A 13,026-nucleotide genomic window follows, 5' to 3' on the forward strand; every position below is an offset into this window, starting at 1 on the left:
AAAAAAAAAAAAAGATTTGAAAAGTTCTGAAGAGATAAAAAATAAAACAAAAATTATTTCAATGAGTTCAAGGTCTTCCTTTCACTGATGCTGATAACTGAGGACCAGGAGTGGGATATTGATGGATATGACATTTATCTGCAGGAGAGCAACCCCTTTGGGGTTGTCACAGCCAGATTTATGGATTCTGTTAGTGATCTAAAAAGGCACGTTATTTAAGCAACTCTAGAGCACATTATGAGGCTTTGCCCAAAGAAAAGGGTAATTTATAATTGTGGGGTTGGCAGGTTAGCAGTGTAGGTTAGGTAAAAGAAACAAAATGAATTTTGCTCTAGATTAAGAATTTTAGGTCTGCCTGGGAAAACCTTTAGACCAAGTTGATTCCAGGAATATTAAGTGATTTTGTTGTTGCCACAGTTATATCATGACACTGAGCATTCTTTCTGAGATACTGGTGTAAATAAAGATTCTCCATTATTCTCTTAGTTCCTTTTCTACACCCTAGAGAAATGACAAACCTAAGAAGGATCAGGGAACGTAAGGATTGATGACTTTAAAACAGGCAGGCACCTTAGATGATGAGTGAAGCAAGGAAGTTTATGTGAGTCTCTAATGATATTTGAGGATTATATACCCTAAATATAAGGGAAAGGGATTTTTCATATTACTTTGAAGCACTGAAATAGAGTAAGTTCTTGCAAGAAAGACAGCAATAGGCATCTCATCCCCAGAACTTTTAACCTGGCAGTGTTCTACAAGGATACTTAAAGACCATGATTTGCCCTCCTTTTATATAATAAATCTATTATTTATCCTACTGTGATCTTTATCACAGAAAGTGTCATACTTTGTGGTATTGGTATTTTTACAGTTTTCCTTTGAACACAAAATAGGTTTTTATTTTTTTGGGAGAGGGAGGTATTTTTCCTTGAAGAAAATTTAAAGGTTTATTTAAACATTTAAAATGTTTACTTGGAAGACTTCAGGGTTGTTTGATGATTTTCCAGCTCTTTGTAGGAGGATGATTGTTACTACCTCATTACTGGTTGTTGAGTTTCTTTTTTCTCGTAGGCTTCACCCTGTAACACTATGTATAGGTCAGGGCCTTAGTGAAACACCTCCTCGGCATTCAGATCCTTAGCTTCCCTCTGCATAGCTAAAAGGACAAGGCTAGGATATACTTGTATTTAATAATTGTGACAGAAATCCTTTTTAAATCATTAATGTATAATTTCATAGCTTGGGGAATTCCTATGTCCCTATATAAAGGGCAGTCTTTTTATTATCAGCAGCATCAACATATGTCTACCTCTATCACCAATAATATTTTTTTCCATTACTTAGGATAGTCTATAAAGTGAGTACTTATGATCACTTTTCAGAATTGGTTCCAGATAAAAGGGTCTTCTTTCTCCTCTTGAAAATTTTCTCCTTTTATGTTCTTTTCTAGTCTGCTTGACTCGAGAATTTAACCAATGATGCTTGATTTCTGCTGGAAGAGTTCTGCATATCGGGCAGTTATAAGAACAATGCATAAACACTGACTTCTGTTGGTTGAAAATTTAGGATTCTGTGATTCATCCTTGCAAAATGCATGGGAACAGGGGCCCAAACAGATAATGAAAGTTCCTCCAGTTGAGGGTTTTAGGAACTAGCTCTTGTTCTCTGATTCTCTTGGCCAAGGCATCTGTGCCTCCCATGCCTGCTTGCTATACAAAGATATTATAATACTGACTCATTGGTGTTCACTGCAGCACATTATTCTGTAAAACAGACTTTTGAGTTCAAAAGATTGTTAGCTGGTTTGCTTGGGAATTCCATTTGCTGGTTGGCCAGAAGGATACCACCTTTGATGACAGACATTTCAGAGGCAGCCTATGTTCCTCTAGCAGTTGACTGCAGTTGTAGACTTACTAAGGACCTCTTTGCAAGATATTTGCCAATATTTTTTGTACCATTTGGATATAACTGTTCCTATTTCTATAACTGTTCCTATTTCCATTCTTAATCAGTTTTTTTCAGATTTCCATTAAAAAACTGAAGATCTATGCTTTTCTCCTTTTATATTCAAACATTATAGAAGTATATAAAATACTGAAGTCCCAGGAATCCTCATTAGGATTTCTGTGTCCCGTTATAGTGTTTTCTCCTAGTAACAGCAACATATTTTTGTATATATATTACTGTATACAGACCATTCTTCAATTTTTGTCCCACTTAAGATTTTATTTTAGAGGACTTTCCTTGTGTGTATATAGAAATAATTTATTCTCTTTAATTGCTACATGGTGTTTCTTTGTATGGATGTATTAATAATTTAATTTGTTGCTGAGCATGTGGGTTACTTCCCAGTTTTTTTCACTAATGCTGACAATATTGCAAATGAACTTTCTTATACATATCTTTGTAACCTTGTGTGTTTCTGTGGGATAAAGTTTCTAGTGGAGTTATTGAGTCAACGTGTGCCTGGGGCATGCTTTTAGTCTTGAAATTTTTTAGTAATCCATTTAATATTATCATAGAAAACATTTTTCTGTTATTGTCCCTCTCATGTTTTCAGTCCATAGCATGAAATTATACAACAGTGTTGTGAGAGATGGAAGAAAACTTGAGAAGGCAATGTGGAGTACTGTATGGGACTCTGGAAATTTTCATGGAGTAGTAAGATATTGAAGCCATAGTTTAAAGAATATAGATCTGGACTAATTATTTACAGGAATAGCCATCATAAGGGAGAAAAAAAGATGAACAACTGTCACCTTCCATATTGCCCAGTGCCCATGTAGCCTCTGATGCTCTTGATTGTAAGAAATAGAAAAAAATCTTTTAAGTTTTTCTGTTAGATTTTCTGTTCTCCCAAGTATATTTTATTCTCAGTCTCAGTTCTGAATTTTTTTCCCATGTTACAAATATCTATGATTAATCTGTAAGGGAGAAAAAAGAGGTTCCAAGAGATCATTCTAAGGAGGTAGGACAAATCTGGAGCTATGTATACATGTTGGAGAAGAAAGAAATCCTGGTGAAGATACCTGTGGGTGCCTTCTTTACTCATCTTAGGCTTACCATCTCCTGGCCTCTTTTCTCATCTATAAAACAAGACGGTAGATGATTGCTCAGATCCCTTTCATGTCTTCCATTTTGTGTATGGATGGTGATCAAGGAAAAGCTGTGAATGAGCACAGCTCTGTGTAAAGAGCACCCTGAGAAGCTAAAAGTATACCTTAAGAAGCTAGAAGGAAAGGTCCAGTGTTATTCTCTTGGGGAGGGGCAGTTCTTCCTCAGAAGATGTCTGGTTAAGCCGCCTGATTGCCTTATCTCAGAACAGAGACACTGGCGATAGTCCGATAAGCATATTCTGCAGTGCAAACCTCCTGGTGAGTTAAATGCCCTTTAATTTTCATGTCTCTGGAGTTCACCTCAGCAGGGAGATGCCATGGGAGAGCCGGATTGACTGCCTTTCACAGTATTCCCCACATTAGTGCTAGTTTGTGTTTGTCCATCTCTGTCTCTCTCAGATTATCTCCTGCTGCATACTACGCCCAGAGGATGATCCAGTATCTCTCAAGGAGAGACAGTATTCGCCAGCGCTCCATGCGCTACCAACAGAACCGTCTCCGTTCTTCCACCTCCTCCTCTTCCTCAGACAACCAGGGTCCATCAGTAGAGGGAACCGACTTGGAATTTGAGGACTTTGAGTAAGTACATACTCAGCTTGCTTTCTTCCCCCTTCTCTCAAGCTTGGAGTGCTTCCATGTTGGCCACTGTCAGAGCAACAATGGTAGATGTTCTTGCTCCCAGCTCCTCGGTTATTATTTATGAGTAACAGGATGGGGTGAAGGAGAGAGGGTTAAGATGCCCAGAGCACTTCCACCTCTGGCAGTTGCCTTGCTGATTCACTGGAGCCTAAGGACAGAGACCGCCCATTGGGCCCTAGGCCAGAGTGCGAGAGGATGGTGGCTGCTGCTCCTCCGGCAACATTTTTATTTACCTTGTGCATGTACAGTGACTGTGGAAAACTTCTCATGGACTGTCTTTACCACATCAGGGAGGCTAGAGGGTTGGTGTTTTTTCTCCTAAGCAGAGTAGCTGTGGAGATGTTGTCTTCATTCTGAAATACTTGAATTTCCCTAGGAGGTGGCTTTTCTGTCTTACTGCCCTGATCAGACTGACTTGTTAAGATCCTACTCTGTGGCCTTAACTTTCTTGATCTCCCTACTCATACCCTCTACTCAGGAACTGTAGAAAGTTGTCTGTCAAATTATCGTGGTGGGTTGAGAAGTGATTTCTTGCTTCTTTGGGCTTTTTGAGTGGTCAGTGGGGAGAGCCACTGGGGAGTGCGCTAAAGGAGCAGTCAGCCCCAGGCTCTAGAATTTAAGCTAGCCAGTCTTATTGCTGGGTTTTGCATTCTCTCACCGGCTGCCCCTGACTTTTCTAGCCATTCATCGTGTTTCCTTCCATTCCTGAAACTGAGCTTTCATGGCCTGTATCAAATTGGACATTTGTTTCTTGTTTTGATTCCTTACATTTTGGTATTGTCAAACATAAAAGCAAGAGAGAGGGAAGGGCGGTGAAGCATTTTTTCTTCCTCCTTTTTTGCTGGCATTTGTGGAAGAGGACAGCCTGTCAGTCATTTCCTCCCTGCCTTCCATCTTGACATAGCGGGGTCCAGTCTGGGTCCAGAACTCTTAAGAGTTCTCGCCTCCCTCTCAGGCTTCTTCCTTAACTGAATGGATAGTTCCCTACAAGTCATCTTCCAACAAAGCTTTATGATGTGTTTGAGAAACCTCTTTGCCAGAAAGCACTAAGAGAGTGGGAACAACCTTTGTACCAATTTGCCTTCCTGATGCTGTCATTAAACACACTAGCATTCGTGCTCTGAGAAGCAAAAGGAAAACTAAGTGGGAGGTTTATTTGTCTGAGAAAAATGTAAATGTGAAAGAAATGCAGGAATGGCCTGAAGCGGCGGTGGTGTGACAAATGGAGACGAGGTCATGGTCCTATCTTGTCAACTGCAAGAGAAGAGCAGAGCTACCTCTGACTGTCAGCCTGTTCCTTCTCCCTTCTGTCCACTCTAGAGCAATGTGGATGCATATATCAGCAGTGAAAGAAACAGAGTGTCTCTGTTCCCTTAGCCAGGCAGACACTTGTAGTGAAATATGTTCTCCTGTAGATATTATGGTTTTTCCAGCACCAGGGTCTATTCAGGGAAGCAGTTTAAACGTACATGCCAAGGCTGCTGGCACTTAGTGTTGCTTTAAAGCCTGGGTGACTTTCTGTCAGTAATGCTATGGAGCCCTGGGAGTCAGTCCTGTGGATTGCCTAGCCCTCTTTCTATGCACGCCTGGGAGGCTGTGTTATCTCTTTGCAGTGGTGAAATATGGGGCTCATGCCTTCAAGCTGTATCTTGCCTCGTGACTTGTCCTTCACAAGGAAGTTCTGGGTTAGTTTAAAATGTTCTGTTCTCGTCTTACCTTCCCTTTCTTCTGCTACCACCTCCTCTCTCTCTCCCCTTCCTTCCCCCTCGATTTTCCTGTGTCAGACTGCCTCCTCCTCATGCTCCCCCCAGCCCACCTGTGTGCTCTCCCCCACCCCTCCCCTGGCTTTAGCATGACCTGAATTTACATTTCCTTCTTCACCTTTCATGCACTGACTTACTGTTTTTTCTTAGGGGGTCTTATATTGCTCCCTGGTTAGTAACAATGGACTAATTTCTCTAATAATCCTTGGAAAGTCCCTCCTGGGGTGTTTGTCCTTTTTTTTGGGCTGATGTAGACCAGAATCTTGTTTTTAATAGCAGCTGTGGATTAGTCACCTCAACATTAGTAGTCCAGGTCTTCTAGTAAAGGATGTTGCTGGCTGGTTGAAACTATTTGTTCTTTCTCTGTCTCCTTCTCTGCGCACCTCCCTCTACTGTAAACTGAATGCTGCTTGTGGTTGCTCCCGTTCTCTGAGTGTCTATGTGCTCCATGAGGAGGGAGAATAACAAGGAGTGTACCAGCCCGTTTTAATTTTTCTGCCCGAATCTTTTGCCTTAGCTTTGGTAACTAGAAGGAAAGTTAGAGGCTTGTGCCTCACAATTTATAGTTTTTTCAGGTACAGAGGGACACGCAAGGTAGATATGGCGAGAAATCCTCCTAACAATTAGGTAACCATTAAGACAGATTGTTCCTCTGTTTGGCATCCTCACCTTCTCAGCACTTCATGCTCCTGCCCTTGCTACCTCACTTTGATGACCTCTCCCTCTGTTTGCTAAGTCATAGATCATTTTGCCATTTTTAGGCTTGTCACATCCAGGTGTACAGTGTTCTCAGAAAACCAAGGGAGCCATTACTGAGAGCCCACCTTTTGTGGTTCTCTTCCATTTGACCAAATCAGATATGTCTAAGGTTAGAGGACAGGAACAAGTGTATTTAGTGTCTGACTTTTATTGTCCTGCTGATTTAAAAACCTTTAAAAACGATGTATAGCCATTTTTGAGCCTACCCACAAGCTTGCTGTAGAGCAAGACCATTGAGATTTATCTCTTGGGAGGGTGGCTTTGGAGGTTGGTTAGCATCAGGTTAAATTTTCTGTTTTGTGATCTGGATGAATGACCATCTTCCCAGGAAGGCATCTTCTCCTGCCATTCATCTCTGTCTACAGCAAGGATTGAGACTGCAGAGTCCCTGTGTTTACCAAAATGCACAAACAGGACATCCAGAAACCTGCTGTCAGCAGGTCTCTCCTGAAGCCCTCAGCAGCTGTCTTTGCATAAAGATGTTCATAAGCAGGTTAAAGGTGTGGCTGCCCGTGACATTGCTGTCTGTCTGCTTTCAAGCCCAGACCACCTACTGGAATGTAGATGGCAAATAAGTATAAGGAAGGGCTTCCATTTTCATGTTTGCCATCCCTTTGGAAAGAGAGAGGGGGCTTTTATAAAGCCCAGGTTAAGTGCTATGGCCCGTAGTTGCTAAGGCCTACAAAAGAGGTGGTGTGTGTGCTTTATGACTATTATTCCAGCTGTGCTTGCCCCCTTACTCATTTTATCTGTTAATCTAAATGTAATTATAATTCCAGAATCATCCCTAGCTCATATTCCTGCCCTTCCTACCTCTTTTTGTAGCTGCTTTGCTTTCTGAGACAAAGCGGAAGTAGCAAAGGCTTTGCTAATGACAGTCAGACTAGAGAAGCTTCAGATTAGATCAGTCACAAATATCTCCATCATATATACCAGCCACTGAATAATTATGTTCAGCTTCTTGAAAACTGTTGCTAGGGCCAGGTGTGGCGGCTCACACCTGTAATCCCAGTAGTTTGGGAAGCTGAGCCCAGGACTTTGAGATCAGCCTGAGCAACGTAGTGAGAACCCCTTCTCTATTAAACAAACAAAAAATGTTGCTAGCACAGAAGTCTCTCACTCACAATTTTGACATGCAGGCTGTACTTTGGATTTCTGCCTGGGAAAAAAACATCTCAATGAGAATTCTAGTTTTTTAGCCTTAAGATGAATTCTCTTTAGGTCTATTAATTAATTTTCTTAACTCTTCTAATTAATCTGCTTATATTTGTGTCCTCTTTTCCCAGAAGTCCACATTGTGAGCAAATGGAGGCTCACCTTGTTTTATTGTGCTTTGCTTTTTTTGCGCTTTGCAGGTACTGTGTTTTTCACAAATTGAAGGTTTGTGGCAACCCTGCATTGAGCATTTAGCATCATTTTTTCCAACAGCATGTGCTCATTTTGTGTCTCTGTCACACTGGTAATTCTTGTAGTATTTCAGATGCTTTCATTATTATTACATCTGCTATGGTGACCTGTGATGTGTGATCTTCGATGTTACTGTTGTAATTGTTTTGGGGCACCGTGAACTACACTTACATAAGACAAAAAGCCTAATTGTAAATGTTGTATATACTTTGACTGCTCCAGTGACCGGTCGTTCCCCCATCTCTGTCCTTTTCCTTGGGCCTTCCTATTCCCTGATACACAGCAATATTGAAATTAGGCCATTTAATATTCCTACAGTGACCTCTATATATTCAAGAGAAAGAAAGAGACACACATCTCTCGCTTTAAGTCAAAAGCTAGAAATGATTAACGAGCAAGACATGTTGAAAATTGAGATAGGTCAAAAGCTAGTCCTCTTGTGCTATAAACAGCCAAGCTGTGAACACAAAGGAAAAGTTCTTAAGGAAATTGAAAGGTCTAGTTCAGCAAAACAATCTTACTGCTGATATGGAGAAAGTTTTAGTGGTCAGGATAGAAAATCAAACCAGCCACAACATTCCCTTAGCCGAACCCTAATCCAGAGGAAGTCCCTAATTCTTTTCACTTTGTGACAACTGAGAGAGGTAAGAAGCTACAGAAGAAAAGCTGGAAGTTATTGGAGGTTGGTTCATGAGGTTTAAGGGAAGATGCTGTTAACATAAAACCGCAAGGAGAAACAGCAATTGCCTATGGAGAAGCTGCAGCAAGTTATCCAGAAGATCTAGCTGAGATCATAGATGAAGGTATTTACATTAAACAACAGATTTTCAGTGTAGATGAAACAGCCTTCTATTGGGAGAAGGTGCTGTCTAGGACTTTCATAACCAGAGGGAAGTCAGTGCTTGGCTTCAAAGAACAAGCTGATGCTCTTGTTAGGGGCTAATGCTGCTGGTGACTTGAAATTGAAGCCAGTGATCTTTTACCAGTTTGAAAATCCTAAGGCCTTGAAGAATGATGCTAAGTCTACTCTGCCTCTGCTCTGTAAATGGAACAAAGCCTAGATGACAGCACACCTGTTTACAGGATGGTTTACTGAATATTTTAAGCCCGTGGTTGAAAGCTACTGCTCAGAAATAAAGATTCTTTAAAAAAATTTAACTGTTGTGTTGATGCACACCTGTGGTCCCAGCTACTCAGGAGGCTGAGGTGGGAGAATTGCTCAAGCCCTGGAGGTCAAGCCTGTAGTGAGCTGTGATCACGCCTCTGCAGTCCAGCCTGGGCCACAGAGCAAGACCCTCTCTCAAATAAAAATATGTCGTTAAGGGCTGGGCCATCAGGAACTTGCGCGTCCATCTCAGGGAGACCTGGCCTTCAGAGATGACAGCATTCGGCCTCAGGAGGATCCTGTGATTTGCCCTTGGTCTTCCAAGCTTATGCCGCCTGTGGGGATACAGCACAGTTAGGAGCTAAACAGAACCTGCTGCCTGAATGGGAGAACCTGCATGCTGGGGTCCTTTTGTGCCTGTCTGCCTTCCTTCTCTGGATGGAACTGTGAGCACGATGTGCGCAAAAAGAAATATGGGTCTGTGCCCCATGACACCTGGCTTCCCAAGAAGTCTTCCCTGTGTAAATGCTGGCACGGCCAGCTCCGCTGCTTTCCTCAGACTTTCCTACCTGGCTGTGATGGCCTTGTGATGGATGAGCACCTCATGGCTTCCAGGACTCCAGAACTACCACCGTCTGCACCTACCCCTTTGATGCTAACTGGCATCTGCCTTTCTATAGAAAGTTACTATTCATTGACATTGACCTATTTCCAGAAATACGATTTTAGATATCAGGCAAATTTCATGACCAGTAAAGGTTGTTGCTACAATGTCCTGTCTGAAATTCAGATGATCATTTGTTAGTTGCTTTAAAATAATGAATACATTTCCAAAATGGTCTCTAGCATTTCCTTACAAAATCCAACTACTTCTTACCTCTTTGCCCCACCCTCCGCCAAAAAACTACTTCTTTTTGCAAAAGAAAGTCAGCCATATCTCCGTTGTGCCTAAGTCCAGTGTTTCTTGATACATGTAATTCTACCAAGGTCTTCTTAATATGTTCTTTTAAACAATTGAGTTATCTCTTCAGATTGTTAAAGACTAATCCTAATGTGGACCTTAGGATACAGTTTTGAGTAGAGTTGATCAAAATCAATTAAAATAGTCTTTTTAAACGGAAATAAAGCCTCTTTAAGGGGAGGAACCAGAGTGCTGAAGGAAGGGAAGTACGTCTGCATGTGTGCAGGGAGACTGGGTAGGAAAGAGGAAGCCAGTGGGGGAGAGCGGTTGGAAAACATAAAATGAGTTACTTGATTGGTAATTAGATGGCTGTAGAGAAGCAAGTTAAAAGGCTAAATGGAAGGGCAAGTTTCCATCATCTATAGAAAGCTATATAAGGCAAGGACTCCCCTTTTGTTTCCAAAGGCATTGTAAGAAGAATGAAGTCTACTTAGAAAAAAAATTATACCTCAACGTCCGCAACAGGATTGCATAATAAATTTTTTCCTCCAAGCTATGCAATTCTTTTAACTGTTGTATAAGAGAAAATGTTCACAATATATTTAGTTGTAAACCAAGTGATAAAACTACATATTGTAAAGCTCATTTTTATAATACATTGCATATATGTGTATGCACAGTAAAAGTAGAACATAAAATAAATAAAAATAAACAAATATAATGTAACTGGTCACTGACAATGTACCTGGTCACCAAGAGCTCTGGTAGAGATATACAAGGAGATTAATGTTATTCTCATGCCTAGTAACATAACATCCATTCTGCAGCCCATGGATCCAGAAGTAATTTCGATTTTCAAGTCTTACTCTTTTTTCTTTTTTTGAGACAGGGTTTCACTGTGTTGGTCAGCCTGGTCTTGAACTTCTGACCTCGTGATCCGCCCACCTCGGCCTCCCAAAGTGCTGGGATTACAGGCCTGAGCCACCTCACCTGGCCTCAAGTCTTATTCTAAAGAAATAAGACTGGCTGGGCGTGGTGGCTCATGCCTGTAATCCGAACACTTAGGCAGGCCGAGGTGGGCAGATCACCTGAGTTGGAGACCAGCCTGGGCAATGTGGTGAGACCCCATCTCTACTAAAAATACAAAAATCAGCTGGGTGTGGTGGCATAAGCCGGTAGGCCCAGCTACTTGGGAGGCTGAGGCAGGAGAATCGCTTGAACCTGGGAGGTGGAGGTTGCAGTGAGCCAAGTTTGCAGTGAGCCAAGATTGCACCACTGCACTCCAGCCTGGGGGATAGAGTGAGACTGTCTCAAAAAAAAGAAATGAAAGGAAAGAAATACGGCCATAGTACTGTTGATAGTGATTCCGCTTATGGATCTGGGCAAAGTAAATTGAAATCTTCTGGAAAGGATTTGTGATTCTAATTGCCATTAAGAGTTTTGTCGATTCATGGGAGGAGGTAGAAATATCAACATGAGAAAGAGTTGATAAAAGTTGATTCCAACCCCCATGGACGACTTTCAGAGATTCGAGACTATAGTGAAGGAAGTAACTGCAGATATGGTAGAAATAGCAAGATAATGAGAATTAGCAGTGGAGCCTGAAGACGTGACTGAATTGTTGCAATCTCATGATAAAACTTGAATGGGGGCTGTTTGCGGTAGCTCACAACTGTAATCCCAACACTTTGGGAGGCCGAAGTGGGCAGATCATTTGAAGTCAGGAGTTCGAGACCAGCCTGGCCAACATGGTGAAACCCTGTCTCTACTAAAAATACAAAAATTAGCCAGGTGTGATGGCAGGCTGTAATCCCAACTACTTGGGAGGCTGAGTCAGGAGAATCACTTGAACCCGGGAGGCAGAGGTTGCAGTGAGTGGAGATCGCACCACTGCACTCCAGCCTGGGCGATAGAGAGACATTGACTCAAAAAAAAAAAAAACAACTTGAATGGGGCCAGGCGTGGTGGCTTACACCTATAATCCCAGCACTTAAGGAAGCTGAGATGGGAGGATTGCCTGAGTCTAAGAGTTCAAGACCAGCCTGGGCAACATGGTAAAATCTTATCTCTATCCCTCCAAAGAAACAAAACCAAAAATTAGCTAGGCATTTTGGTGCATGCCTGTATTGCCAGCAACTCAGAAGGCTGAGGTAGGAGAACCACTTGAGCCAGGAGGTTGAGTCTACAGTGAGCCGAGATCGTGCCACTGCCTGAGTGACAGAGCGAGACCTTGTCAAAAAACAAACAAACAAAACTAACATAAACCGTCAGAAGACAAAACCTTGAATGGTTATTTTTTTATAGATGAGCAGAAGAGGTGTTTTCTTTTTAAAATTATTTAAAAATTTTTATTCTCCACAGGGACATCTTGAGGAGTAGTTTTTGCTGTTGTTGTTGTTGTCATAGAAAGTGATTTTATTTAGAGAGAGAGAGAAACCAGAGAGAAACAAACGGCTCTCACATTGAGAGAAAAGCGGCTCTCACACTGAATGAGAGAATCCAGAAAGATACAATCCAGTAGAGGAAATGTTATATTGGGGTTTAGGAGGGGAAGACAGGCTTCCACGAGAGAGTGTGGAAAGGGACTCCAGAGGGAAAATCCAGGATAGAGAAAAACAGCTTCCACAACAGTGTTCATGGTAGGGGATCCAAACATGGAGTCTGGAGGAAGTAGTTTTTTAAAGATGGAATCTGCTTGTGGTGAAGATGCTATAAACATTGTTAAAACGTCAATAAAGGATTTAGAATAGTCCATAAACAAACTCAGTTGATAAAGAGCTTGAGAAAATTAGCTCCAATTTTGAAAGCAGTTCTGCTGTGGTTAAAATGCTATCAAACAGCATCACATGCTGCAAAGAAATCTTTTATGAAAGGAAAAGTCAATCGATGCAGCAAAACTTCATTGTTGTCTTATTTTCAGAAATTGCCAAATGTAGCTTTTATATACATTAGGAAACCAAAAATTCATGCGGCTTGCTTTATTGAAGTGTTTTCTTTAAATTGTGCTGGTCTGGAACCAAACATGCAATGTCTTCAAGGTATGCCTGTGTGCAAAAATGTCTACTTGTGAGTATGACAGTTATTTTTGGGAGCCAGAGATGGGTTCTGGTTCCCTAGTTTGGCATGATATATTCTAGAAATACCACATGCATATGTACATAACAGTTTCATGCAGCAAAATATTCTCCTTTTTGGTCCCCTTGCTAAATAATTTTCTGGCAAAGAAGTCATTAAAATGTCTTCTTGGTGTATGATGTGGCTGAGGAAAGCTCTGAACACTGTTACTCAGCTCTGCCATCTGATTGGGTGTGGCTTAGGGGAAGTTGCTTGCCTTTA

The 13,026-nt window shown here is 41.5% G+C and overlaps 1 protein-coding gene and 1 pseudogene across 10 annotated transcripts in view; both read left to right on the forward strand.

Moving 5' to 3' along the window:
- Positions 1 to 13,026, forward strand: part of AMBRA1 (autophagy and beclin 1 regulator 1) — a 180,136-nt gene that overhangs the window by 48,717 nt on the left and 118,393 nt on the right. For 6 of the 9 annotated variants that reach the window (XM_037738848.1, XM_017529299.2, XM_017529298.2 and 3 more), the window contains one exon: positions 3,516 to 3,695. The exons of the other annotated variants lie outside the window; for them this stretch is intronic. In XM_037738848.1, coding sequence (XP_037594776.1) covers positions 3,516 to 3,695 — 180 coding nt within the window. The remainder of the gene's footprint in view (positions 1 to 3,515; positions 3,696 to 13,026) is intronic. 9 annotated transcript variants of the gene reach the window in all.
- Positions 6,757 to 10,381, forward strand: LOC119471367 (annotated as a pseudogene). The gene is made up of 2 exons (XR_005200402.1): positions 6,757 to 6,844; positions 9,008 to 10,381. The product of XR_005200402.1 is annotated as a teratocarcinoma-derived growth factor 1-like (transcript).

The sequence above is a fragment of the Cebus imitator genome, unplaced genomic scaffold (assembly GCF_001604975.1).
Source record: "Cebus imitator isolate Cc_AM_T3 unplaced genomic scaffold, Cebus_imitator-1.0 Scaffold58, whole genome shotgun sequence".
NCBI lineage: Eukaryota > Metazoa > Chordata > Mammalia > Primates > Cebidae > Cebus > Cebus imitator.